Source organism: Neolamprologus brichardi, chromosome 11 (genome assembly GCF_056152115.1).
Source record: "Neolamprologus brichardi isolate AB-2024 chromosome 11, ASM5615211v1, whole genome shotgun sequence".
In the NCBI taxonomy this organism is placed as follows: Eukaryota; Metazoa; Chordata; class Actinopteri; order Cichliformes; family Cichlidae; genus Neolamprologus; species Neolamprologus brichardi.
The window spans coordinates 18,278,463-18,305,531 of NC_142114.1; the positions used below are offsets into that span (position 1 = coordinate 18,278,463).

Sequence of the window (27,069 nt, forward strand, 5' to 3'; positions counted from 1 at the left end):
TATGTATTGATTAATTTTTGCCTTTAAGTGGTGGAAGCTTCCACAGAGAAACTACCCATGAACACAAAACCTTTTTTGTACCAGGCTGTAAAGATGCTTTTTAATACTATAAAGTTGGACATTTTAACAAAGGAGTCTGTAGGGATTGATTCCCATCTGTAGCCAGCCAAAAGTTGCCCCAAAAATAATTTTGATTTTTGCTACTTTCATCTCAGAAGTAGGAAAGAATTCCCAGGAGTTTGCCTCAGGCGACTGTCATGTTTTCCAGCCTCAGCAGATGGACTCAGAAACCAGTACCTTTCCTGCTTAAATAAATCCAGTTAACCTGGACAACTTTCAGGTCACCATTTGTTAAACCGTCTTTATTAGATTAGTGTTTCAACCATTCATAACCTTGCAGTTACACTCTACTCAATGTAACTGCCATTCATTTCATTATGTTTAATGACCAGTTTCACCGATTTATCCATTTCGTTTGGCTATCAGTTTAATAATTTTTAGCTCTCATCTCACATCTTGACATGATACTAATTTGCTTTAATTTTGTTTACAGTAAATTACTGTATAAACCTATTAGAGTAGCTTACTGTTGGTAATTACAGTATAACACTGGTCAAATGGCAGAAATCGGTTACAGTGTACACTACGTATGTACGCCAGGATTATTTCCCAACATTTCTGCCTCTACTTTCAAAAAACTTTCAAAACCAACAAGGCCACAGATCAACACACTTAACACACAAAAATAACAGGGCCAGATTTAACACTCAAAGAAGTTTATGTTCTACGTGCTATAATCATTTATGAGCCCTTGGAAGCTCTTTCCATGTATTTAAGTGGATGGGAACAATGTCAGGGTTACTGCATATAAGTTATTTCAGATTTATTCAAAATAAAGTTGATAATAACAGAAAACACATGTTGCAGCAGCAATAGTATGTTTTTAAAATATAAGCTCTTCATCAATATTCACGAATCTGAGAAGCGAGACCTGGAACAGACGAACAGCCAAATATGATGCACTAATGTTCAAATGGTGCCACAGACTATGTGAAGCTTCAGTGTCATATGTTTGGGTTTGAACTCGCAGTGACTAATTTGGTTTAGTTCCTGTTCCAAATTTTCCTCCAGCAAAAATATCTTCTTCTCCACATGTTCCGTTTTCATTCAGCTGTTTTGCCTAAGAGAGAGTTTTATAACACGCTTTGCTTCTTCCTCTAAAATATCTGCACCACAGTCATCTTTCTTGTCCCTTTTGAGCTGTCGTGTTTTTCCCCGCTGCTGATCACATGATCACACCTGCTAACTCTCCCTTTCATTGTCCACTTTTACTGTTTCAGTCTCGTACTGTGGCTCCTCTGTTAGTCGTACCTTTCATAGCCCTGAAGCCTCAACACTCTCATAGTGATTCTGAAATCTACTGGGAGAGACACTCACCCTGGTCAGTGAAACTTCTACTTGAACAAATCCCCCAACATCTCATTCATCTATTGGAGTGTCGTCGCAGCCTGCGGCAGTGACAGGCAAACTGCAAAGTGGCACAATTGCTGGCGGAGAACTGAGTCTGTGGCTTTTTCACCTTCTCTCACCCAGACAATCAATCTCCCCTGACCTCTTGCTCACTCCAGCCCAGAGAAGATGATCCCAGTGGATGATCTTGAGGCGTTGCTGAGCATCTTTAAGCAGTTGTAGACAACAGGCGGGTGATCAGAGTGAGAATTGGACCAGAGAGGCCTCTGCCTCCTTCCACTGCACATCGGTTTGACAACATCTTCACCATTTCAGCATCGAAACAGAAATATGATTTTCTTTAGTAAATGTTAAACTAGCATTTTATGAAGAGGGTTGATAAAACGTATTGCTTTAGTGATCCTAGCCACATATTTTGCCTCTTGGAGTTGTACTCGGGTGAGGCTCTTCTGTGTTTTCAGTTTGCATAGTTTCCCCATGTTGTGCAAGATTTCTCTGAGAGCTTAGGTTTCTCCTGCGGTCAAAATATCCATGAAAAGTTAAAGTTAATAGCTGGATATGGGACACACTTCCAAATGAGATTTGCATCAGACACAGGGAACTACAGCTGGACAAGCAATGATGTTATCAGATTCTGATCCAGTGAAGAAGATTTTCATTAGATTTCCCTGAACCCTGGTAAGGGCAACAGTCCTGGGTGTCACCTCTCTCCCTTTGATAGCTGGGGCACCAGTGCAGGTGCTTCTTTAGAATGTGAAACAGATAACAGACAAGTATGGCACAAATAATGCACTGCAAATGCTTCCACAGTATAACAACCATCCTCCATGCCACCTCGCTCTCTGACGTCGACATGTGCAATGACACAAATGATGGCAAACCTACGAGCTAGCTTAGGCAAGCAGTCCAAGCTGAAAAACACCCTCTCAGTTTGTCATTCTATTTAAGCTGCAGAATTTCCCTGCCTGCTGTTTCAACCATTCCACCACCCCGACATCCACCTGTGTCCTTCAAAGGGATGTTTAGCTCATCGCTCCAACATTTCTATGTGTATCATATTTGCAGGGAGTGATGAGCCAGACCCCAAACACAGACTGTAATTGGCTGGTGTTATAAGTCATTTCAAATGTGAGATGTCTGGCTGAAATCTAGGATTGGGTGCGGCTGCGCGCAAAGGATGTGAAGAGAAACAGCAAAAGAAAAAGAAAAAAAAAAGGAAGGGGCACCGATTTCTCATTTGAAAAAGCAGCATGATTACTTAAAACTCAGATTGTATTTCATTGAATATTTACACACGCTGCATTATGTTATCTCCAAGCCAGCAATGCAGACACGTGTGAAACTTGCAAGAATGTACACATATGGTCTGCAATGATTCTTTGAGGACAGATCATCCAAATCAGGTGGATCGAACATTTATTACACCTTTTATTTTACTACTAGCCATAGCTGAACACAAACCATAACAACCAGCTCAAGAAGGCAGGGGTGACTACATATGTCTGGGTGCCATCACCGCCATGCGAGTCTTTTAAAGTCAGGTTTAAAACAAATAAAAAGAATGGCAAAGGTGACTGGACAAATGAGAGAGCTGAGTTTTAGAGTGCCTATTCGAATAGAAATGGAAGCAGTGGTGCGTTGGTGAGTCAAAGGTGCAGAAAGGGATAAAAAAAAAACTCAGTCACTGTGAGGATCAGCATGTGGTAGTGCATGTGTTGGAGCAAATGCAGCGCTGGGTTTGAACATGATGTGGAGGGCACATTGTTATTAAAGACAGAGTAGTCTGATTTGAAATATTTATGAAATTCAACACATTTTAAAAGCACGGGTTTACCAAATGCATTTGTAGATGAATAAGATGCCAGCACAGAGCAAGAAGTGGACAGAAAGCTTTTGATGGTGATAAATTATTTCACAGTGGGTCCAAATGAGCACACGTTCGTTCATGTTTGTAGGTTTCAGGAGCAGCTGAAGGACTGCAATGGTCATGCTCAAAAAACAAAAAGGAATGCAGGAAAAACATCTGAAGAAAGAAAGTAATGATGTTCAGCAGAGATCTGTCAAGTGAAATTATAAAACAAAGCACACATAAAAGCCATCTTTTCTTTTGTCAAATGGTGGTTGGATAGTTTTCAGATGAATATGTGTGATTTTTCTTTTTCATTCACACATACAGGGGGATTTGGGTTTGTTTCGCAGCCACAGGACCTGGGGGTACCTTGCAGTCGTTAAGTCGACCATGAGCTCCTCTGTATACCAAAGTGTTCTTGAGTCAAATATATGTGTTCGACAGCTAAAGCTTGGTTGAAATTGGGTCATGCAACAGGATGATGATCCCATGCAAAAGCAGCAAATGTACAACAGAATGACTGAAAAAGAAAAGAATAGAGCCGACTGAAATGCTGTGAATAAGATAAGATAAGATAAGATAAGATAACCTTTATTAGTCCCACACGTGGGAAATTTGTTAAACAAATGAACCCACACTGAACTGAAGACAGAGCCAAAATTTCCCCACAGTGACGTGAGAGACTGATAAATTCATAAAGAAACTTCAGGTTATTGCTGCTAAAGGTGATTATTATTTTCAATTACATCTTAACACATAAAATTTAAAAAATGAAATTGGGAGTACTTTCTTTTTCATGACTGTACCTGAAACATTTAATATGAGCACAGAGTTTAAGGTAAGTACTTTCTGAGAGGTTCTACCAAACACCAGAGGTGCGATGTCACAAAACAAGGTCATCTGCGCTGTAGAGACATTTTTGTATTCACACTTCATGAAAATTGTCCCATAGCATCTTTCCCTAAATCCAAGTCCTTTATAAAAATGATTTGTAGCAGAAACTCCAGAACGCAATCCATCTCTGTTATGATCTGGATGTTCAGCTTTGAAGTAGTTATTGTGTCATTATTTTAATTGTCTCCTCGGCACAGTTGTTGTAAGTGGTTTACTGAAAGGAGCACCTGCGTGTGCATGAGAGCTCTCAGCGGGTCTCTCTCCAATAAGTGAGTGTACGATAAAATAATGTTGTTCGACATTATTATGAGACGTGAAGTGTGCCTGCTGAGCTTTTTCCACATTTACAATCTGGAAGCATTTTAAATCAACCTAAATCTGAACTTAGAAACGCAGCATTTAGCTTAATTTACTGACTTATTAAACTTGTCTATATACCGAAGTCTGTCAGCCAAATTCCCAGACTTGAATAGAGCCTAGTCCAAAACTAACCCAGTGAAGAACTCCACTGGAGAGACTGACTTACTGACTCTGGAAACTGAGGCTGGAACTTCTAAACTGGTCTAGAATTGAAGTTTCTTTTTATTTCACCTAAAAAATTGGGGGTAATATAAAATTTTCACTGATTTTCACATTTGATATGACGCTCATGTTAAATCAGCTCGAGCTGTTATTGGTACCTACAATCACACAAAATTTCAAAAGATATACTTGAAAACTGTGGACTCTAGACTGCTAATAAACAAACAAACGGACAAACTAACTAACAAAACCAATTACATGCAAAACTCCCAAAGTAACTTGGTGGAAATGTCTGATTTAAAGATTAAACTCTGAGGGCTATATCTCAGATAAGTAAGCCCCTGACAGTAGGAACGTAGGAAGACAAATCAAGTCATATTAAGAAACCAATCCTGACCTCAAACTGCTTACAATTAACACATCTACCAAACCAAACTTGGCACATTCCTCCAGGAACTTGACCATAAAAGGAGTCCAAAAAGCTTTGCACTTGCTGGGTCCAAACCAGGTCTGGATGAGAGGCAAGAAATAAAAATAAACCAAACACAAACACATCTTCAAACACAGCTCGCTTTCAAGCACTGCATGTTTCATGTTTAGAGGTCACAGGGCAGTTACTGCTGCACACCTGAACTTAGCTTTATTACTTACACTGTGAAATGGGCTGATTAACACGTATATCAGCTTCATATAACACAAAATACTCGACCCTGCTGCTGCTGCATGTGTACGCTGACAAACACTCCAAGATGTTGTCTTGATGCATGCTCAGTCATCCAGGACGTAGCATTTCCAGTACAAGAAACGACTGAAGAAGTGACAAAATGCATCTCCCACTGAAAACTTTTTAGGAGGTGAAAATGCTGCGTCACAGCTGCTCGCAATAACAAGTCCCAATGTCACCCCTGAGTATAGATAATGGCCACATGATGCCAAAAAATGGAGTGAGGAGCTGGTGAGAACCGTCTTTGTGTTTCCTGGTGAATCAAACCGTTATTTCAAACTATTTTTTTTAAAGATCAAACATAGCAAAAGGTTCTGTGGTCTCCTAAATGTTACACCCCTGTCCAGACCCTGAAATACTAATTAAAGTTGAACAACCTGTGCGCTGCGCTCTGTGCCTGCACGCCACACTGAGGAAACCGTTTCCCTTATTTTGAGTAAAAATTCAAAGGATGATGTTCCAGTTTCTCAGAAATTTAAATTTGTTGTAGCTGTCCTTTTTATGCAGCTTATATTTTAGTTTATTATGTTTTTTAAAAAAAATCACAGGTGATGCTTTTCACTGAGCTACTTTTTTGCCATATTAACTGTTTAAAGCCTGAACTATCAAATAATTGCCAGAAAATTCTTTTTTTTAAAATTCAACATTTATTGAACCTCCTGACTTTAAAAAAAGATATATAGATTAACATATAAATGAATTTGTTACATATTTGTTACATCTGGCCTTTTATTTCTTTTTCTTTTGCAATTTATTGCCTAAAAATGTGGTGAGCAATTTATTCCTGTTTTTCAATGTATCAAATATGATACACTTTGAGTTAAGGAGTTAAAGGTATCCTCTCTTTGGCATCGCGCAGATCAATCAGTGACTTAAATCAGTCTGATGCTTGAGCTTCTGGCTCACAGAAGCTACTTGTATACATGCCCCCACCAAAGAGGTGACAGTGTTCAGTGTCCCTATAACAGGTTTTGGCGACCGGGGATCAGACTGCCCCTCCTGTACGTGGTGGGCTTATGAGGGACTGGGTGCATGTTACTCTTTCTGGTTACAGGGTGGGACCAAGGCAACTCTACCCTGGGGAGGATTAACAGATCCCTTGTTCTTCCCTTTATAGGGGTTTTCTGAATAGCTCTTGTCTGACCCCCTCACTCAGAAGCAGTTTTGCTTGTGAGACCCTTCCAGGGGTAAATTGGCCTTCACAATATATCTCCTGGCATCACACAGGCGCACAGACCCCTTCATCCTGACAAGGTGGAGGGATTTCTGGATCCTAGTTATGCATCTGACTAGGATGCCTACTGGGTGCCTCCCAGGTGAGGTTTTTCACTCTTGTCCTACTGGGAGGAGACCTTGGGGGAAAACCAGAATACATTGGAGAGATTAGATCCCTCAGCAGGCTTGGGAAGCCTTGTTGTCTCCTTGGAAGAATTGAGTTGGCTGCCCCCACTATTCAGACCCAGACCTAAGAAAGTGGCTATGGATGGATGGATGGATGGATAGATGGATGGATGGATGGATGGATGGATGGATGGATGGATGGATGGATGGATGGATGGATGGATGGATGATAGGACGACAATAATTTGGTATAACTTTGAGTATTTGAATGTCCAAATGTGCCTTTAAACCAAAGCGGTAAAGTCAAAGGGAGCCACCATCTCTTTTTAAAACCTGGTAGGAGCTCAGAGTTGTATAACTTTGAGCATGAGGTGCAAAATACAGTCAAGATCTACAAACTTTTAGTCAGCAGGAGAAAACATATCATTTTACAGTCAGAGGCATATCTGCCAAGTCTGCCCATGAGTTTGGAGATAACTACACACGCCATCAGCCAGGACAGTGTGCTACCAACCCACCTCCCAGCAGCCAAGTTTTAATTAGTTCATACCACTTCTCATTTTAGTCTCTCACCAGGAGCCAAGTACACGAAGTACAAATGACACAAAGTTGTCCTCCAGACAGAAGGAGGGTGTAAATGTACAAGTCACAGTACTGTCATGACTTACTGGGCTGTCTTCAGCTTAACTAGCATCACATGTATGACAGGAAACAGGCCTAATTCAGTTATTTGTGAGGCATAAATCAAGCCTCCAGGAAGAATAAATGATGTGACCTTAATACTGCTTTCAGTAGAATTTAATCTGATTCTTTTTAGCAGATTGTTTCATATATGCAGTCAAGTGAAGAGTAAAGTGTGCTATTAATGTTTCCATGGGAATTAAGAGGGTATGCAAAAGCCAGGTGCGGCTAATCAAAAGCAGTTTTAGACCAGTTTGCTTGTCTGGAGTATGCAGTTGTGTGTTAAGACAATGCCGCAGTCGTCCCAGGACTAGACACTTCAAATTCACCCCAAGTTACACCGTGCAATATTCAGAGAAACTACAACTATGTTGATGTTACAGTGAACGATGGCTAACACGTCTGGAGTAGCAAGATTTAGTGCTGTGGAAACGCTGATTCCCAAAGTGATGATGGAGATGAGTGGGATTAACTTGTTTTTGCATTAAAATGATTCAAACATATAAATGAAATACATTAAATCACATAAAATATCTGTTATTGATGATAAACACAAAGAGAAACATTAAAGAAACCATAAACATCCCTGTTTAAACCATAATGGGCTCATAGATAATCCCTCTTGGTCCCTAAAATAACTCAGTGAATACATGAATTCAATAATGTATAATTATGGCTCATTATTTACAACAAATACTTTTGGTATTTGTAGTTTAAAAATCAGAAGGGTTCTCTCACCACTGCTTCTTGTGCATGCATTTATGGTGCAGAGGCCTATATTATGTGGTGACTAGACTACCTTCACGTTTTTAATATGCGAGTTCACCAGCTCACAGAAAATAAATCCACATGGAGTATATTGGACAGGAGGCGATATGAACCCTGCCAAATACTTAGATTGATGGGAAACTATGAAGGAAAAGCTCCACCTAGTGGAGTGCAGTGTAACTTTTTTCCTTCTTCTTCTTCTTTTTATATTCCTGCAGCAAAAAGACTCACACATCCCATTCAGCTAAAAGGAAGAATATGTCAGGATTTTTCCCATATAGAAAACAGGTTTTTGGCATTTCCCCTTTAGGAGTTTCAAAAGAACTGTGGTAAAAATATTTTAAGCATTTTAAAGTAAAAATTATTTTAGTTAAGGTACCACACATGTGGACTAATTGTCCCCCAAAGTCCTGTTTTGAGCCAGACCTTCATGTAAACTGACCATGGAAAGCAGAGAACACAAGACATAAACACAAAACAGGTTTTTAATCAATATTTTATTCTGAAAGGATCAATCTAAGGTTATAAGCAGTTTATAAAAGTTTATTTTCACATCATCTACTGCTGCTACAGTTTATGCACACAAGGCTTAAAGAGATCCATGCACATTTGCCAACATAATCCACAACTAACATTTCACACTTTACATTCCCTGTTCGAGCTCATCGTGTGTTTTTCTTTAGAGGTAAATACTACGTGATTATAATTTTACACATTCATGGATCCTGAACCACATTCTCCCTCTTGTGCACACTTCTAACGTGTCTGCCGAGAGACTCCATCCATTTGAAGGATTTGCCACAGCAGTTACACACAAAGCGTTTCCCCTCGGTGTGGATCGTCTGGTGTCTGTTCAGAGCGCTCGTCGTGATGAAGGTCTTGCTGCATATTTCACACCTGTACGGCCTCTCTCCTGTGTGAGTCCTGATGTGAGCTGCCAGGTGGGAGCAGTTACTGAAGCGTTTTTCACAGACGGAGCAGCTGTAGGGTTTGTCTTTGCCCTCCTCGTTGCCGTGGAGGTGGTGGTGATGGTGGTAATGGTGGAAATGTAAGGCTTGGTCCTGCAGACTGGCTTTCAGACTGGAAGGAGAGGAGATGAAGTCTTTGATGTCTGACTCGAGGGCTTCGAGCTGGTCAGCATCGTGACCCATCCAGAAGTCCCTGTGGCTCTTCTGCTGCTCCTCCTTTTTGACCTCTGAAGTCTCTGGATGCTCCTCATCCATCTGCCCCAGGCTGCTGCCTCCATCCTCCTCCTCTTCCTCGCACTGCTCAGGCTCGGCCTCAGGCTCAGAAGCATCCACTGCAGGGTCTGACTGAAGAGGAGGAGGAGGAGGAGAAGGACGGTGGCGGTGATAGGTTTGCTGCAGCAGCTGGGCTGCAAGACATTTGTCTGATGGAGGCTCTGAGCAAAAGACAAAAGACGCTGGAGTTATTCATTTTTAACTCAAAATACAGACATTATAAGGAAAAGCTGCACGGGTTTGGCTATAAAGCGGGTTTAATTCAAACCTACCTGCCTTGAGAAGCTTCAGCTCCAATCTGAGACGGCTGATTTCCAGATCTTTTGAACGACAGAGCTCTTCTTTGTATTCGGCTATTGTCTTTTCAACCGCTCCAAATATCTCCTCCGCGGCCACCATCAGCCTCTCGCTCAGAAAAGCTTTCAGTGAATGCATTCTGGACATTTAGACGGGAGGCTGCCAGCTCTCGGTGGCTCCTGAACACGTATTTGTGCGTGTCCGTGAACGTCACGCTTGGATTGTAAACACGGACATGAAACTAGTGAGGTGGGAAATGTGCAACACGAGACAACAGCGCCACCTTCTGGCGTGGAGGACAAGAATAAACGTTACGCCTTGATGATAAAATAAAAAATATCCTTTACTATGATTTCTGTTCTATTTAAATATTATAGACAGTGCTGTTAAAAAGAATTTTCCTCTTTTTTGAATATTTGTGACACTTACATTTTTTAATATCAATACTAATAAAATTTGTCCTTCTTCAGAACACCAGTGTGCTTGAACTTCAGCACAGAAAAGAAAGCCTGATTTTCTGGTAGAGAGCAGAATTCACGGTTCCCTCAATTACAGCAAATCATCCAGGTCCCGAAGCAGCAAAGCAGCCCCACTAAAACCATCATGTTTGAGTGTCGGTGTGATGTTCTTTTTATGAAATGCTGTTTTAATTTTATGTCAGATGTAACAGGACTCAAACCCTTTTGTCTCATCAGTCCACAGAACAGTTTCCCAAAAGTCTTGGAGATCATCAAGATGTTTTTTTGGCAAATGTGAGTCTTTGTGATCTTTTTGGTTAGCGCTCTCCCATGTGCGCCATTTTTGCCCAGCGTCGTTCTTGTTGTTAAATTATGAACTCTGATCCTCTGACTGAGCAAGTGAAGCTTGCAGTTCTTTAGATGTTCTGGGTTCTTTTGTGACCTCCTGGATGAGTCATTGATGTACTCTCGGAGTAATTTCTATAGATTGATCACTCCTGGGAAGCTTCACTGCTGTTCCAGGTTTTCTTAATTTGTAGATAAGTCTTATAAAAGGTTTTATAATCCTTTACAGACTGACAGATATCAGTGAGTTTGTTTCTCAGCTGTTATATCAGGGTATGACGTGTAGCTTTGTATATTTATGTATTTTTAGACTACTTCATTTTTTCAGACAAGTTCTATTTAAAATATTGTATATGATCCTGTATGGGGTTTTTTCTTGGCTGTTTATTCTTGTCTGCTGACAAAACACACACACACACACACACTCTCACACACATGCACACACACATTCACTTCATCATCCCAGCTTCAAAGCCCTTCCTGTTCAGGCCTGGCCCTGATATTGCTCACAGCAGGATATCAGCTGTAAGCCTGTTCAGTACTGATGATTTCTCCTGTTCATTCCAGCAACTTTTTCAACTCAGTTTTTGAAGTTTTCAGTTAGGAAATAACAATCATTGCCTCCATATAAGGACCCATATGTCAACAAACCCCTGAACTCATTGCCCTAACTCTGGGAAAAGCTTGTGAGGGAAGAAGTGTAAAGAGCTTGGGTACGTATATGTCAACAAAACAGCAACCACAACAAAGAGAGGATGCAGGAGGGAAAGGAGTTCAAAGGATTAAAGGAGAAATTGTGGAAATTATAGTTATTATAAGGGCAGCATGGTGGCACAGGGGTTAGCACTGTTGCCTCACAGCAAGAATGTCCTGACTTCAATTGCACCATCAGGCCAGGGTCTTTCTGTGTGTTCTGCCCGTGTCTGTGTGGGTTCTCTGCGGGTACTCCAGCTTCCTCCCACAGTCCAAAGACATGCAGTTAGTGGGGTTTGGTTAACTGGATACACTAAATTGCCCATAGGTGTGAATAGTTTTAGCCCTGCGACAGACTAGTGGCCTGTCCAGGGTGTACCCTGCCTCTCGCCCTAAGAAATCATCAATAAAAATCAGTGGCCTGGTTCCACTGGCAGCCATGCATGCCACATTTCCTTTCGATATGCTTGATGACCTATTTCTTTGCTTTATCCATACTTTTTTCTTCACATCATTCTGCCAAAAGCTGGTTTCATCTATGCATTTTTTCAGGCTTGTGCAGGCTCTTTTAAAGTCCAATCTGACCTTCTTGTTCTTGAGTGTAACAAGTGTATTTCACCTTCTTGTAAACCTTTCATGAGGGCATCTCTTGATTGTTGATAATCACACATCTACTTTGTCCAACCACTGGTAGGACCTGGATGTCAGCCACTGCCTCTATCTGCCGGTGGTACATACCGTGCAGGAGCTTACTTATCCTTCCATGATGGTTCCTCCTCATTTTTGGGTTTCTGCTGCCTGAGGTATTCACTGAGCACGCGGTCGTTGGGGCCATCTTCCTGATGTATTCATGGATGTTTTTTGTCTCATCCTGGACTGTGGTACTGACACTCCCCAAGCCGCCTTCCTTCCGCTTAGCATACAGCCTCAGAATGCTGGACTTGGGGTGAAACCCTCCATGCATGGTAAGGTGGTCTTCCTGGTCTTGATGTCAGTGGCTTCTATCTCCTCCTTTGGCCAACTTATTATCCCAGCAGGGTACCTGATCATGGGGAGGGCGTAGGTTTTGATAGCCCAGAACTTGTTCTTACTGAATAGGATGAGGGATCTATGATTGTGTTGAAAGTAGTCACATGTTGATTGATATAAAAGGGTGGTGTACAATGTATCGAGTCTTGCACAGAGCAAGTGTTGAGTATTTTAGAGTAGCATAAAAACTGGGACCAAAAATGACCTCATGAAGGCCTCCTGAGAGCGATTAGTGCTTTTATTGAAGCCTTCTTACAGTAAACAAGTTGTCAAGACTGAAGTGGTCCATGTGCTTTTGCTTTTATTAATTGTAAACAGTCTAAAAACAATAATTTCTCTACACAAACTTGTAACTGGCTTTAATTTCCCCGATTCATAAACCTTTCACTGCCATGTCTGTTTTAGCTCAGCGCTGGCATTAAAAATAGCACTGCACTTCTTCTCTGCATGGCATTGTGCTAACAGGACCTCACTCCTGTAACATGATACTCCCTCTCCATTTTGAGAATACCACTGGGATTACCACTGTGTATATGGACACACAGCAGCCTCAAGTGCATGTGATGAAAGAGACGCGGCACTGGAAGAGTCTCTAAACCATTTATTATGTTTCCTTACAGCTTTCCTACCCTTATTCCCATCAGCTGTGACACACAATGTGATGAACATAATTGACACTTTACTTTTGGCAGGACAACCAATGAGAGAATGGATCATGCACAACTAGAGGGAGGTAAAAGCCACAGAAAAAAACACAATCATAATTACACAAAAGAGACGCCAGTAAAAAGACAGATTTGATCGACGTGAGCTGTCACACAGTTTTACACAGAAAAAAAGTTCATGAACTTTTACTTAAAGTGTGGACTGCCCGTCCACCTCAAGGTGTAATCGTCAGTCTTTACAGCTTGAGCACTCTGAGTTGCTTCTAGTTTGCACAGACTGTTCTCAGTGGACTTGACTGTTATCAGTGCAGTACAGTGTGTGTCAGCCTGTCCCTTTTCTTTGTGACAAAATACAACCCCCCGCCCCCACCCCCAAAAAAAAGGAAAATGAGGGAATGAGATCATCACACAAATGCTTTGAATGAAAAAAGGGGAAAAGGACTAAGTGCTGAGAACGAGGGATGAAGAACTGGACCGTCTGGAGTTGGACTCAAATCCAGTCGCATTGCAACTGCCCGCATTTTATGCCTTAGCGTTGATGATGTCGATGAACTCTGGCTTCAGGGCGGCTCCGCCTACGAGGAAACCATCAACATCATTCTGGGAGGCAAGTTCTTTGCAGGTAGCACCGGTGACAGAACCTGAGGAGAAGAAATGACGCTTGAGAAGAGATCGATGTGGGACTCAAAGGAAAACAGCTACCCAGCACAGCACTGACCTCCGTAGATGATCCTCACAGAGTTGGCAACGGCCTCAGAGACGTTGGTCTTCAGCCACTCCCTCAGTTTCGCATGAACTTCCTGAGCCTGAGATATTACACAGGTGACATTGTGTTCCAGGCTGTAAGCACAGTAAGTTAAATATTCAGTGATTTCTAATATTTACCTGCTGTGGGGAGGCGGTTTTCCCAGTGCCAATGGCCCACACAGGCTCGTAGGCCAGCACGACCTTGCTCCAGTCCTTTACATTGTCTGTGAAAGAGACGTGTGATAAGATTTATATTTCACAAGAGTTCGGATTTCCACCACACTCTTGCTTGCACAAGCATGTACAAGAATGTCTGTTACAACATTTGAACTCATGTTGGCATAAAACCTGTGAGCTGCTTACCTGCGATGACCTTGGTCTGAGCAAAGACGACCTTCTCAGTGATGCCTCCCTCCCTCTCATCCAGCTTCTCGCCGATGCAGGCGATCACGCCAAGGCCGTTCTCCAGAGCATGAGCAGTCTTCTGACCAATCAGCTAACAACAAAGGAGACAATGATGAATATTTAACGTTTTTTAAAAATCTAAATGACTGCCATTTAAAAAAAATAAAAAATAATAAAAGTCTTTCCATGTTACCTCATCACTCTCTCCAAAGACGTGGCGCCTCTCGGAGTGTCCCAAGATCACCCAGTTCACACCGCAGTCCTTGATCATCGCAGGGCTGGAAGACGAGATTATCACACAGTGAACATAAATCAGAATTCCACAAATTCCATCATAATGGATGTTTTCTCCCTCCCTGCCTGAGTGTGACACCGTTTGTATATACAAGAGATGGAAACAGCCACCTTGATGTCACATTCAGAAGACTCAACTTTAGCATTTTTGGCTGTAGCCATCTTGGACTTTGTGGTTCTGAAATCACGGAGACACTGCACGCTCCTATTGTAGTCACTTGTCAATTTCAAAGTAGGCCTGTCCTAAACTGCACCCTGTTGCACCATCCAATTCCATGTCAATGTGGCTATAATTTACAAAAGTGAGATAAGACTTAAAATTAGTGAACAAGACCAATAATTCATTAGGAAAATGTTTGAGGTCCCAAAGGAAGCAAGAAGAAGCATCACTTTCTCAGACTTCAGGAAGAGTCGCCCTCTGCTGCCCATTAGAAAAACTGCAATCTGTCTTGTTTGGCTTTAACAGTCTAGGCCCCACCCACTCCTTGTAAAGAAACATTGTGATTGGTGAATATTCAGGCCAGTTTTAAAATATTTGCATATGTGACACTCAGTGAACTAAAACTGCACTTATTAAACCAAAGTATAATCATCAAGTGCTTTTAGTTGGCATTTTGACTGTATAAGTATATACACATATATGTATACACTCATAAACATAAGCAGTTTATTTTTATATGTTTTGTTTATTTCTGACGTCATGTTTGGAACTACAGGAGCACACCGTTACAACAGTGTCTGTGCCCGGTGTCCTAGTGCTGAGAGGCTTGTGTCATCAGGCAGGACTCTTTGCTCTTAGATATTTCTCTCGTAGGTTTTTTATAAAGAGAAGCCCCCATGTACTTGTTAAATATAAAACAACTGATAGCTGCAAGATGTAAAGTTAGTTTTGATGAATGGACAAATATTAGACTTAATGAAAATATTGTCTGACAGCAACCCTGTAGGAAGTGTGGATAAGAGACTTTGATGTTAATTTGTAGGAGGTAACTCTGAGAACATTGTCCTCACCTTGACACCTGTTCTACTGTTAAATGAATCAACCCAGTTAAGAGTTAAAAAGAGGGGGGGGGTCACTTTGGCAACACTCTGGGTTTCCCCTAAAATCACCCCTGGATTAATTTATTTATATAGCAACAATTCACAGCAACAGTCGGCTTAAAGTGCTTTAAATTTTAAGGTAGGGACACTAGAACTCCTCGTAAGATTCATACCTCTGTATTTTGAGAGTGTGAAATCAGGAATTAGGAAAAATAACCTGAATTAAATACCTGATCTCCCCAGTGAAGGCACCCTTGGGAACTTTGTAGCAGTTCTGAGCAGCCACACCGAACTTGGAGTCCAGTTTGGACCTGACAAAGTCCAGGTAGATCGATGGAGCGCCGCACACCACCTCTGTTAGAGGAAAAAGAAAAACACTTGGGTTACAGCTAGTTAATCCAGTTACTCTTAAAACCAAATATTAGAATATTTATGACCACCTGACATCCATCAAGCAGAGTTTGAAACCTCCTTGTGGTACCTCAGAGAGGCAGCGGCTATTAATGTGCCTTTTGTGATTAGGAAAAGGCACAGAAAAAAGCAACAGTAGTAATTAGACTATCAAAGCATCCTCAGTGATTAGTTTGACGTGCTTTTATATATGCGCATCTACAGTTCAGCTAATCTGAGCCATGCCAAACACAAGAACACATGTTTTCCACACTGCACTACTGCAACTAAGAGGCTGAACTGAATCCATCTTTAAAAATCAATAATCTGAGAGCTTAATGGTCCAATGAGCAAAATTCAAAGAGAATGACTGGGAACTAAAAAAATAAAAATAAAATAAAAACCACAGGAAGCACTGGTTCAATATGAGGTACAGTCTGCAGCGGTCAAGAAGAGTACAGTAAAGTTAAGACACTGACATTCACATTGTAACTATATCTTTGGGGTTATGGAGTCTATATTAAACACTGCCCGTTATTATTAGTTTTGGCAAAGGTCAGTCAGGTCTCCCTGCAGTAAAGGTCTGAGTTCAGCCTCCAAAAGGTCACCTGCCACGGCTGCATTCAGCAGAGGTCAGAGACAACCCATGCACCCGAGTTCAAAGGGTCAGACAGAAGATCCAGAGTTTAAATATCCAACAGGTCGGTCTGAGGGTGAAACAGGTGAACTCTGACTTTAGAGGCGAAAGCACGGGGGAAAAAGCTCGTCTTCATTTTCCCTTCAGCTCTAAAAATGGGGTGGATTCATTAAAGGGAGCAAGGTCCAAGGATAGTCTGAGCAGATTTCAGTCCTGAGCACTCAGGCCTGTGAGTGCACACAGCATTGCAGTTGCATAACAAACACACAGGAGGAGATAAACGGGCCTGTGACAGCAGACACAGGCCGTCTTCATAGTGTCATATACTTAAAAAAGTGAAATATAAGCAGAGCTCAGTGTCTTAATGAAACAGCAGCTGCTGACTCTGTCTGGCTCATCTGCAGGAAGCAGACAGCAACAGGGCAATGTCTTCTGCTGCATTCAGGGCAAGTTGGGAAAAAAACTGACTACACACTCACACGAGTGAAGAGCTGAAATAAAATGAGTGCATCCGTTTTTTACTTGTTTTTGACTTTTGGGCTGTTTAAAGCTTAAGCTACTGAATAACTCGGCTCAATATGCTGACGAAAGAGCAACCCCATTAACGACCAGCCTGACTTGAATGCACCCCGCACATCCACAGCAGAGGCAGAGCTGCTCTGATGGTCTACGTGCCGCTGCAAACGCACACCCACCACGACATGAATGGAAAAAGCCATCCGAGCTTCCCTCGGCTGAGCTCCGGCACGTCTGCCAGCCGCTGGTCACGATTTAGCTCGGTTTAAAACGACCTCACGCTAATCCCGACTTTATTAAACACGGCCTGAAACAGACAGAAGCTCCGGCGCCAACGCTGTCATTGATTTTTTTTAAAATATTTTGAATGAAACTGACATTTTGACCGCGGAAGATCATTCAGCTGTGACACGAATACGCAGAGATAGGCTTAAAATAACTGAAAATATGAAGACAAGCGGCCAAAAATACTGAACCCCATTCAAGAAGGGTGATGGTGTCAGAAGAAGCCACATACCGACATTGGGGTCCACCTTGCCTCCGTTCATGGTCTGGATAAGCTCCCCGAGGCTTTTCTTGTCGCCGTTCATCTTCCAGTTTCCACCAACGAAGAATTTTCTGGTCATGTTTGCGATTTTGGGGGGACGTTAGCCAAAGAGTGAAACGGTACTGAAAGTCCACTGGGGTCCTTCTAGTCTGGGGTAAGAGAGCGGACGTTAACGACCAGCTCGGGGCATTTATTAGCGTGAAGGTCTAACCCCTCCTCTCCCTCAGCGCCATTGGTTCACGCTGATACGCCCGTAAAACGCGTTTCTGCCTCATTTTGAGGAAGAGGAAGAGGAGAATGTCATGCTGCGTTCAAGTGCCGTGCGGGAAAAGTAGCTTTTCCCTGGATGAACCCGTTAGTGAGGACAACAGATATGAAGTCAAGCAATCGACAGTCTTGTGTTATTTTCATTCCTTCTAATTCTTATTTATTTTTTCATGTTTTTCTGAGTTAGTTTCCAGAGTGTGTTCGTTTTTATTCCTTAAATAGTTTTAATGTTAGCTTTTCTTAAGTATATTTATTTAGGGCTGTGCAGGAATATCGGGGAACGATGCACCTTACCTCTATGTAACACAACTACAGCTAACAAAAAATATAAATAAAGAGTTGCAAAAAACATGTAGGGATTCTTTGTTTATCTACTCGTTTAGAGACTCGTTAACAACAGAGAAAGTTTATGGATGTAGTGAATGAGGACATGCAGAAGGTTAGTGTGATGTAGGGTGGTCGAAATACGGTGAGATGAATGCCAATGGTACGCTTTAGCGACATCTAAAGGGAGCATCCGAAAGAGGCAGTTATTACATTTAAGTAGTCTTGTTTCGATCAAATTTCAGCATTGGTATGTATAGTATTAGCCTTTATTTCACCTAAATCCTCTAAATGATCAGACCTACGGTACCTTATTTTTTTCAATCATAAGTATGACTCGCTTCTGTTACTCAGTCATGACGGTCAACCATTTGATTGGCTGTGACGACACCAATCCCGCCCACCCACTCATTGACGGCTTGTTCAAAAAATGTTGTGATTGGTGAACACTTGGGCCAGTTTTAAAGTATTTGCATATCCGGCATGCACTGCGCTAAGAATGCCCTTATTATTCTTTTAAAGTATAACTTTCAAAGGGTTTCAGTTGATACATTGGCTGTACATTATTTAAATATATTATAAATTAATATTTTTAAATATTTCCATTATTTCTGACATCGTATTTTGCGCCCACAGAATCACACCGTAACAACAGTGTCTGTGCCTGGCGTTCTAGTACCGATAGGTCTCAATTTCGCGTCAGGAATCTTTGCTCTTAGATATTTGTCTAGTAGGTTTCTCATAAAGAGAAGCCCACACTCTCGTGTTTAAAAGAAGCTTTGTAAATCCATTCATCCATTCCTATATCCAAAATATTGGCAAGCAGACGAATTCTCACCACATCCAGGGCCTAGTTTACTCTAATACTCCCATTTCAATTTGTGTTACACTTGTAAAATACAGACGTGGCTCAAACAGCGTTGTCCAGCAAATAGTATTAATAAAATAACACACAAAAATATGCAACATAAGGTAAACATATGCGTTCTTCGGTAGCTCTGGTGGAATAAAATCTATATTGTGAGCCTCTTATCTCTTGAACTCTTATCTGACTGCTCTCGTAAAACGACGTGATTTTTAAGACTGTTTAATGTCACTGTTTAAAATCCCCATTGTGTACGAGTGATCTGTGCCTGTGAGTAGTAACCACCCGCCGTTTGATTGGCCATAGTGACACAAGTCCCACCCACTTCGAGACGACTTCGTGATTGGTGAAAGTCACTGGCGCTTTATACCACCATAACAACAGTGTCTGTGCCTGGCGTCCTAGTACCAATAGATTTAAACTTAGAGACAGGAATCTTTGCTCTTTGATATTTGTCTAGTAGGTTTCTCATAAAGAGAAGCCCTCTCTTACGTGTTTAAAGAAAGCTAAATTGAGATCTGTGTCTGTTCTTTTATAAAAAGCAGTTAAAGGTGTCTGTAGAGTTATTTCTGAGTCCTATAACTAGTTTCTATTACACTGTAATTTCATTTTGGATTACACTTATTTTTTGCTGGACAACGCTCAAAAAGCGTTGTCCAGCAAAAAATAACAATAAAATAACGTACTTCACTGAAAACTTATTCTTCAGTAGCCCTGCTGGAATGAAATCTATAATGTGAGCCTAACTCTTATCTGACTGCTCTCGTAAAACTATGTGATCTGTTTAATGTCACGTTTAATGTTGTAGGCCAGTGTTAAAGAGGCTTCAAAAACCAAAAAGAATTCCTCTGAAAATGATCAGGTCCAAGGTCCTGAAGCAACTATTCTAGTTCAGACTAGTTACATTTTAGTGTGAGACTAAAATTACAGTAGTAATGAAATTACAACTCTTATAAAAGGTTATAAAAATGAGACAAGACACAGAAATAGTCTCTAAACCATTTTAAATTTATTTTGTTTCCTTACAGCTTTCCACTCCTGTCCCTTTTCTGTGGGACAAAATCTAACCAAGTAAAAAAAATAATAATAATAATAATAATAAAGGAGAAGAAGGGAATGACATCTTCACACAAATATTTTGAATGAAAAAGGGGAAGAGGACTAAGTGTTGAGAGCTGGGGATGAAGAACTGGACCATCTGAATGGACTCGAACTCTAAACCGCTCGCATTGGCCTTGGCGTTGATTATGCTGATAAATACTGGCTTCAGGGAGCCTTTGCCCACAATGAAACCATCAATGTCCTTCTGGCCAGCAAGTTGAAAATCACTTTTGTGTACAAGTGATCTGTGCCTGTCGTTTGATTGGCCATAGTGACACAAGTCCCGCCCCCTGCGTGACTACTTCATGATTGGTGGAAGTCAGTGGCGCTTTATACCACCATAACAACAGTGTCTGTGCCTGGTGTTGTAGTGATTACAATGGTTAGGTTGAGAACAGGAATCTTAGCTCTTAGAAAGTTATCTAGAAGGTTTCTCATAAAGAGAAGCCCCCCATATCTGTGTAAAGCAAAGTTGTTTATTTTCTTGCTTCACATGTTCCTGTGTCCTGTATGTCCTCTCTCTTTACATCCAGGAATCTTCTTTGTGGTCTTTTTCTTTTCTGTCTGCTTGGCAGGTCCATTTTCAGCTGCTAGGCAGCTTCAAAAATAAAAAAAGCATTCCTCTGAAAATAGTCAGGTACAAGGACTGGAAGCAACTAGTCTGAACCAGTCTGAGACTACAATGAATACTGTTATGAAAGGATATAAAAATGAGACAAGACACTGAAATAGTCTTTAAGTCATTTATATTTATAATGTTTTCTTACAGCTTTCCACCCCTATCCCATGTCTTTGTGACAAAATATATAATCAAATAAAAAAAAAATAAATAATAAAGGAAAAGGAGGGAATGTCATCATCACAAATACTTTAAATGAAAAAGGGAAAGAGGACTAAGTGGTGAGAGAGAGGGATGCAGAACTTAACCGTCTGAATGGAGTTGGACTCTAATCCAATCACACTGCAGTTGTCCACATTTTATGCCTTGGCGTTGATGATGTCAATGAACTCTGGCTTCAGGGAGCCTTTGCCCACAATGAAACCATCAATGTCCTTCTGGGCGGCAAGTTCTCTGCAGGTATCACCTCTCACTGAACCTGAGAAGTAGAAGCGATGTGTGAGAAGAGATCAACGTGGGACTCAAAGCAAAACAGCTACCCAGCACAGCACTGACCTCCGTAGATGATCCTCACAGAGTTGGCTACCGCCTCAGACACATTGTTCTTCAGCCACTCCCTCACTTTGGCATGAATCTGCTGCACCTGATATATCACACAGGAGACATTATGTTAGAAACGGTACACACAATAAGTTAAATATTCAGTGATTTGTAATATTTACGTGTTGAGGAGAGGCAGCGTTCCCAGTGCCAATGGCCCACCCAGCCTCATAGGCCAGCACGACCTTGTTCCAGTCCTTTACGTTGTCTGTTAAAGAGACATGCGATCTTTATGTTATTGTAGGGTCTTGACATTACAGTATAAAGTGCCTTGAGGCAACTGTTGTTGTGATTTGGTGGCAATAAAAATACATTTTATTTAAAAAAAAAGTGTAACTGAAGTGAACCAAATTGATAAAACTTGCCTATAACAATTCAACATTCCAGCTCTCATGTGCACATAAAAACCCAGTGACAGCGTGAGGAGCTGCATACCTGCAATGGCTTTCATCTGAGCAAAGACGACCTGATCTGTGATGCCTTTCTCCTTCTCTTCCCGCGTCTCTCCGATGCAGACGATCACACCGAGATCGTTCTCCTGAGCGTGAGCTACCTTCTGGCCAATGAACTAACAGCACAGGAGGCAACAAAACATGTTTTGTGTGTTTTACTTGTTTTGAGGAATTCAATTCTTTACATTTGCAGGTGAAAAACTAAATGAACAGGATAAAATTATCTGTAGTTACCTCATTACTCTCTCCAAAGATGTGGCGCCTTGTAGAGTGTCCCAGGACCACCCAGTCCATACCACAGTCCTTGATCATTGCAGGGCTGGAAGACCAGAAGCATTCCCATGAAGACAAACTGATTATCTTCTTTTTTTCATTGATAAACAGTATTATGACCCAGTCATTAGTTGTATTCGACTGCGATGGATGGTTGTCCTAACTGTGTGAGGATAGTGATTTTCAGATGGTTGAGTTTCAAGGATAAGAGATTGAGCAAAACATGATAAAGCCCCACTTGGAAGCCTCAATTTGAACATGTTAGCCGTCACCATCGTGGTCATGTATAAATGCATACAGTGTTGAATTGTGAGTCACAAGGTATTTAAGTCCTAACCCATACCTTGGTTGGCTGTAGGTAGAGTAGGTCATCTACTAATTGAAAGGTTGGTGTTTCAATCTGCTAATACCCCTGATATTAACCCCAAGTTTCTCTCTGATGAATCAGAATGTGTGTGAATGTTCGATAGAAAGCACTCAAATAGAAAAAGTGCTGCATGAGTGGGTGAATAAAGTGCTTTTAGTGCTCAGGTAGCGTAGAAGAGCACTATATAAGAACCAGTTTATTTACCGTTATTATATTTGTGTAAATGGAGCTAAAATGTATAAAAGGAAACATCATGCTGTGATGCTCTGCTTTTCCTAAGATCCAGAATTTGGATACAGACTTTTAGCACCCAAAGCTAGCACCATGATACCAAATAACTGAGTTTATTCTATGTTAAGCAGAATAAAGTGCACTGTGTACCTGATCTCTCCAGTGAAGCCACCACTGGGAACTATGTAGCAGTTTTGAGCAGCCACACTGAACTTGGGATCCAGTTCGGACCTGGTTAGTTCCAGATAGATGGCTGGAGCAGCACACACCACCTCTATTTAAAGAGAGAGAGAGAGAAAGCACAATACTTGGGTTACAGATATGTAGTCCATTTATTTATCAGGGCACAAACACAGTAAATATTAAAACTAAATATTACAATATTTACGACCATGAACTAGCTGGAGTTTGACACGTCCTTTTGGTTCTTCAGAGAAACTGTGGTCATTAGTAATGTGGTTGTGATGGCTCAACATAAAGCTGCATCTCTTGACATTTGATTAGGAAAAGCCAGCCGAAGAAAAACTAAACTAAACTACGTCACTCTTGACGTTGGTCTGCAATAACTGTTTGTGTGCAGTTCGTCCCACAGTGTTGCAGGCTAAACGACCAGCTGCTGTATTTCACAGGGAGAGAAAAGAGAGAGAGCTAACTTCACTCAGAGATGGAGATTTAGGAAGACAGATGGATAGGAGAGGGAGAAGGTAAGGATTGCTTAGTGGCACTTGATAAAGTGCAGAAGAAGCTTTCATGCGATGTCGTAATTTTAATTACATAGTTGATATTCCTGCAAAACAAACTAAGCTATGCTCACTCTGTTATTCAAATGTTGCGTGAAAATGTTGGGTACTTTGTATGCTTACATCTTGTTGAATTCAGTTGTGTAAATCCACAAAGACCTGTAGGTCAGCTGATCACTGCATGCATACTAAGAAAAAAGTTGCTTCTGTACTTCAACTTTTATTGGAGTATTATTTAACATGGGTATACTGCTTCAGTTAAATCATTTAAGTCCAATGCTGAGTCTTTAAATACTGACCAGTCAGTATATACCATGCATCCCTGTGACGTGGAAGTGCCTTCTCCATACCAGACCTTGACTTCTCTTCTTATCAGTTTTCCTCCATTAGTATAGGCTTGTACACAGTGAGGAGGGACTGAAGCCTGTGCATTTGCTTTGGGGTGTATTGTTGTTTTTTATGGCTTATAACATTGGGATATAATGAAAGTGCTTTTATAAGTGGGAATTGTTATGTTAAGCATTTGACCTATAGACCCATTTGTGTTGACCCATGTATACAGGTTAAGTTTTATTTTGGCAGTGTAACATGTTTTTATGTCATACATGTCAAGTAATTGCTTCTTACTGCAAGACTGGCATATTAGCCATTATTTCTGACGCTATGGTTGACCTTGATCATAAACCTGTCAACAAGGACATGAATAATGAATATGGATGAGAATGTCTGGGAAGATTTTTTTCACGCGCTACTGTCATATCTTAGATTTCATTCAAGTCAGTTAATAGTCAAATTTAAGTCAGAGTTTGTGAGTGTGAGAAGTTTCAGTAAAGGCTGTGATACAGGGATTCCATTTGCATTTTATTGGAGTAACTAAACACTGACGATGATCAGAGACAGTTTTCAATCTCACATAGAAAAAAAAGTCAGATATGTTATTTTAGATGTTACACGATAACACCATAACAAAACTGTCAGCGGCTGGTTTCATACTGGATCAGGAGTCTTTGCTTTTAGATGTTTGTTTAGAAGTTTGCTGTTCCATCATTATCATTATAAATTGTTATTAGTTTCCACCTTTGATGTGGTATTATTTAAAAAGTTCATTTCTGGTCTTCGGCTTTTCACACAACAATATTAAAAGTGAGTGCTTTTCCTTTTCTGCTTTTACACAAACACTTTTTCATTTAAAGCGAAGCTTTTAAATTCAGTCTACACAAAATGTCTCGTGTAGATGACTTAGTGACATCGTACCACAGAACTGGTTTTAATAAACAGGGATTTTTTCTTATTTTCAGCACATAAACACAGCTTGTTATAGGTATGTAGCAGCTAAAATATGTATTTCTGGTTATTGTTTTGACTCACATTTGTCACCATGGGCAACTTCAACAAACAGTAATTGTTACAATGGGTGTGGCTTCACCTTAATTACCTGGTCACGCCTCAGGTGGCATGGAAAGAGAGAGGATGAGTAGTCCTCAGATATTTTCTGTTGATCCTATTCTCATCACTCATGCATCACTGACTGATTGGAATGAATTCAATTCAATTCAATTCAATTCAATTCAATTCAATTCAATTCAATTCAATCTTTATTGGCAGACTTCATGTCCATAAAAACAAGACAGAAATACAACCCCCCCCCCACCCCAACACAAGGTATAGACCATTAAATATATATAAGTATATAAATAAGTATATAAAGCATTTGTAAAAATATAAAACCTTTGTTTCGTTTCTTTCCTGTTTGAATAAAATCATCATCCATCTAAGGAAGAATCCACTTTGTTGAATGAGTCACAGTAAAAGCCCAACTTAGCCTCTCAGCGGCTTTTCTTAAAGGAAGTTTTCCTACAAGATACTGAAGAAAACTGTATGTACAGATTGAAAACTTCCGAATATACACTCACTGGGAAGAGCTGGCCACAATTGTGCAAGGTGAAACAGCTGACAATGGATTGATGAAATATTGACCGTTGCATGTTTGTGGAGGTGTGTTGTGCCATCGACTCAAGTTGCAGCTAATGATATTTCACAAGAATGCATAGTGAGAAACGCCTATGGACTAAAGCTTAATCTCAAAAAGAACAACATTGTTTCTCTTTAATAAATGGCCCCAATACGTCTTCCTACTTTTTACTTTAAAACTAAAATTTGAGGTTTTTTTCCATAAATCATTTCCACGTAAAGCGGTGTAGCCTTTGATATCAGTTGTTTCAAATATCTGATAAATAACCATAAGTAGTTTATCTTTGTTTCCTTGTATTGTGTTAATGATAAGATAGTACACACTTTTCTTTGAAAAAATAACCCAGTTTTAAAAGGTGAGTATATTTATAGCACAAAAACTTTTAGTGAACTCTGAAGAGCAAAACGAATGAATCAGTTGTTGGTTTCAATAACTGATTCATTCAATGTTTGAAAACTTGTTGTCTGCTCATGAAAGAGCAGCACCTTAACAACCAGCCTGACTTCAGTGTAGAGCTTTCCTCATCTTTCCTCACATTTTTCTTATAGAAGTTAATGAGGTTTAAAATGACCTCAAACTACTCCTGAACTTTTGCAGATGCTCCTGGCATTAATTGTGTCTGTGATTTTTTTTCCCCTTGAATTAAAGAGTAATTTTGACCATAGAGTTGTGACATGAATACAAGGAGAAAAGCTTAAATTAACTGAAAATAGTGCAACAAGTGTCTAAATGGTGAACCTTCAAATGGAGAAATAATATCAGAAGACACATACCGACATTGGGGTCCAGCTTTGCAGTGTTCAGGGTCTGGATGAGCTCCCCGATGCTTTTCTTGCTGCCGTTCATCTTCCAGTTTCCACAAACAAAGAATTTTCTGGTCATGTTTGCAGATCTTTGTGGATTTTTTTCTGAGGATTAAAACACTACAAAGCCAACCGGGGTCCTTCTCTTCTAGGATAAGAGAGCAGCTCGGGATATTTATTAATGCGAGAGATTTAACCCCTCCTCTTTCTCAGTGTCATTGGTTCATCCTGGCATGCCCAAAAATGTAGTTGTACCTTATTTAGAGGAAGAGATGAGTTGTGTTATGATGTGCTCATTTGTCGTGTGGTAAATGGTCTTTTATAGCAAATGAGAGAGCATTTTCCATTTATTTTCACTTTTATTTCTAATAAATTCAGAGTTTCATTGTGAGACGGCATACGAACGAGTACCATGAGAGGAAGTGTGGCACTCTTTGAGGAAGTCAGGAGAGGTGAAGAGTTTGTATGAGGAAAGTGAGAAATCGGTGACAGATGACTTCAAGGTGAGGGTGGGCTTACATCACTGACCTTGCTCTGAGCCCCTTCTTGTTCGCACTGTTAATGGGTCGGTTGACACATGAGGTCAGGCAGGAGTCTCTGTGGACTGGCACATGTTCAATAATTGGTCAACAACCGTCTGAAGTGACAACTCCCTTTAGGTCTTGATGCATGCTGAATCATCCAGTTAAGGAAATCCCAAAGAGCTGATTCTGTTCACCTGGATTTAGCGTTTTCATAACATAACATAACATTTGCATAACAACTAAAACCAACATGACTAATATTGGGTAGTCAACCTCGCTGAAAACGCTACGTTTAGATGAACAGAATAAACTTTTTGGGCATTTGAGTTTAAATACCTGGTAATCTCCAGCATTTGGTTTTAGAATTGAAGAAGCTT

The 27,069-nt window shown here is 40.7% G+C and overlaps 3 protein-coding genes and 4 non-coding genes across 7 annotated transcripts; 4 read left to right on the forward strand and 3 right to left on the reverse strand.

Moving 5' to 3' along the window:
- Positions 1–8,731: 8,731 nt before the first annotated feature.
- Positions 8,732–10,013, reverse strand: LOC102785337 (uncharacterized). The gene is made up of 2 exons (XM_006802862.3): positions 9,763–10,013; positions 8,732–9,651 (listed from the first exon to the last, which is right to left on the reverse strand). The coding sequence occupies exons 1-2, from the start codon at positions 9,932–9,934 to the stop codon at positions 8,966–8,968; spliced, it is 858 nt and encodes a 285-aa protein (XP_006802925.1). The 5' UTR covers positions 9,935–10,013; the 3' UTR covers positions 8,732–8,965.
- Positions 10,014–12,898: 2,885 nt separating this feature from the next.
- Positions 12,899–17,735, reverse strand: LOC102785049 (triosephosphate isomerase B). Its single transcript, XM_006802861.3, has 7 exons — positions 17,525–17,735; positions 15,695–15,818; positions 14,323–14,407; positions 14,088–14,220; positions 13,863–13,948; positions 13,696–13,783; positions 12,899–13,618 (listed from the first exon to the last, which is right to left on the reverse strand). The coding sequence occupies exons 1-7, from the start codon at positions 17,631–17,633 to the stop codon at positions 13,500–13,502; spliced, it is 744 nt and encodes a 247-aa protein (XP_006802924.1). The 5' UTR covers positions 17,634–17,735; the 3' UTR covers positions 12,899–13,499.
- LOC118455115 (U7 small nuclear RNA) lies at positions 15,205–15,260 on the forward strand. The gene has a single exon (XR_004844023.1). It is a non-coding gene; the product is annotated as a U7 small nuclear RNA (small nuclear RNA).
- Positions 17,736–18,846: 1,111 nt separating the features above from the next.
- On the forward strand, positions 18,847–18,902 carry LOC118455113 (U7 small nuclear RNA). Its single transcript, XR_004844021.2, has one exon. It is a non-coding gene; the product is annotated as a U7 small nuclear RNA (small nuclear RNA).
- Positions 18,903–19,440: 538 nt separating this feature from the next.
- LOC118455111 (U7 small nuclear RNA) lies at positions 19,441–19,496 on the forward strand. Its single transcript, XR_004844019.1, has one exon. It is a non-coding gene; the product is annotated as a U7 small nuclear RNA (small nuclear RNA).
- A 1,011-nt stretch (positions 19,497–20,507) lies between these two features.
- On the forward strand, positions 20,508–20,563 carry LOC118455114 (U7 small nuclear RNA). Its single transcript, XR_004844022.1, has one exon. It is a non-coding gene; the product is annotated as a U7 small nuclear RNA (small nuclear RNA).
- A 52-nt stretch (positions 20,564–20,615) lies between these two features.
- On the reverse strand, positions 20,616–26,303 carry LOC102791465 (triosephosphate isomerase B-like). Its single transcript, XM_087847785.1, has 7 exons — positions 26,139–26,303; positions 22,804–22,927; positions 22,017–22,101; positions 21,766–21,898; positions 21,453–21,538; positions 21,286–21,373; positions 20,616–21,208 (listed from the first exon to the last, which is right to left on the reverse strand). Exons 1-7 carry the CDS (start codon positions 26,245–26,247, stop codon positions 21,090–21,092), a joined length of 744 nt encoding a protein of 247 aa, XP_087703911.1. The 5' UTR covers positions 26,248–26,303; the 3' UTR covers positions 20,616–21,089.
- Between the last annotated feature and the right edge of the window lie 766 nt (positions 26,304–27,069).

Coding starts and splice junctions, on each gene's coding strand:
- LOC102785337 (XM_006802862.3), bottom strand. CDS start 9,934: ATGTCCAGAATGCATTCACTGAAAGCTTTTCTGAGCGAGAGGCTGATG. Junction 9,652..9,762: donor GCTGAAGCTTCTCAAGGCAG/GTAGGTTTGAAT, acceptor TCTTTTGCTCAG/AGCCTCCATCAGACAAATGT.
- LOC102785049 (XM_006802861.3), bottom strand. CDS start 17,633: ATGACCAGAAAATTCTTCGTTGGTGGAAACTGGAAGATGAACGGCGAC. Junction 14,408..15,694: donor GCCTTCACTGGGGAGATCAG/GTATTTAATTCA, acceptor CTCGTCTTCCAG/CCCTGCGATGATCAAGGACT. Junction 13,949..14,087: donor TCAGACCAAGGTCATCGCAG/GTAAGCAGCTCA, acceptor TCTCTTTCACAG/ACAATGTAAAGGACTGGAGC.
- LOC102791465 (XM_087847785.1), bottom strand. CDS start 26,247: ATGACCAGAAAATTCTTTGTTTGTGGAAACTGGAAGATGAACGGCAGC. Junction 22,102..22,803: donor GGCTTCACTGGAGAGATCAG/GTACACAGTGCA, acceptor CTGGTCTTCCAG/CCCTGCAATGATCAAGGACT. Junction 21,539..21,765: donor TCAGATGAAAGCCATTGCAG/GTATGCAGCTCC, acceptor TCTCTTTAACAG/ACAACGTAAAGGACTGGAAC.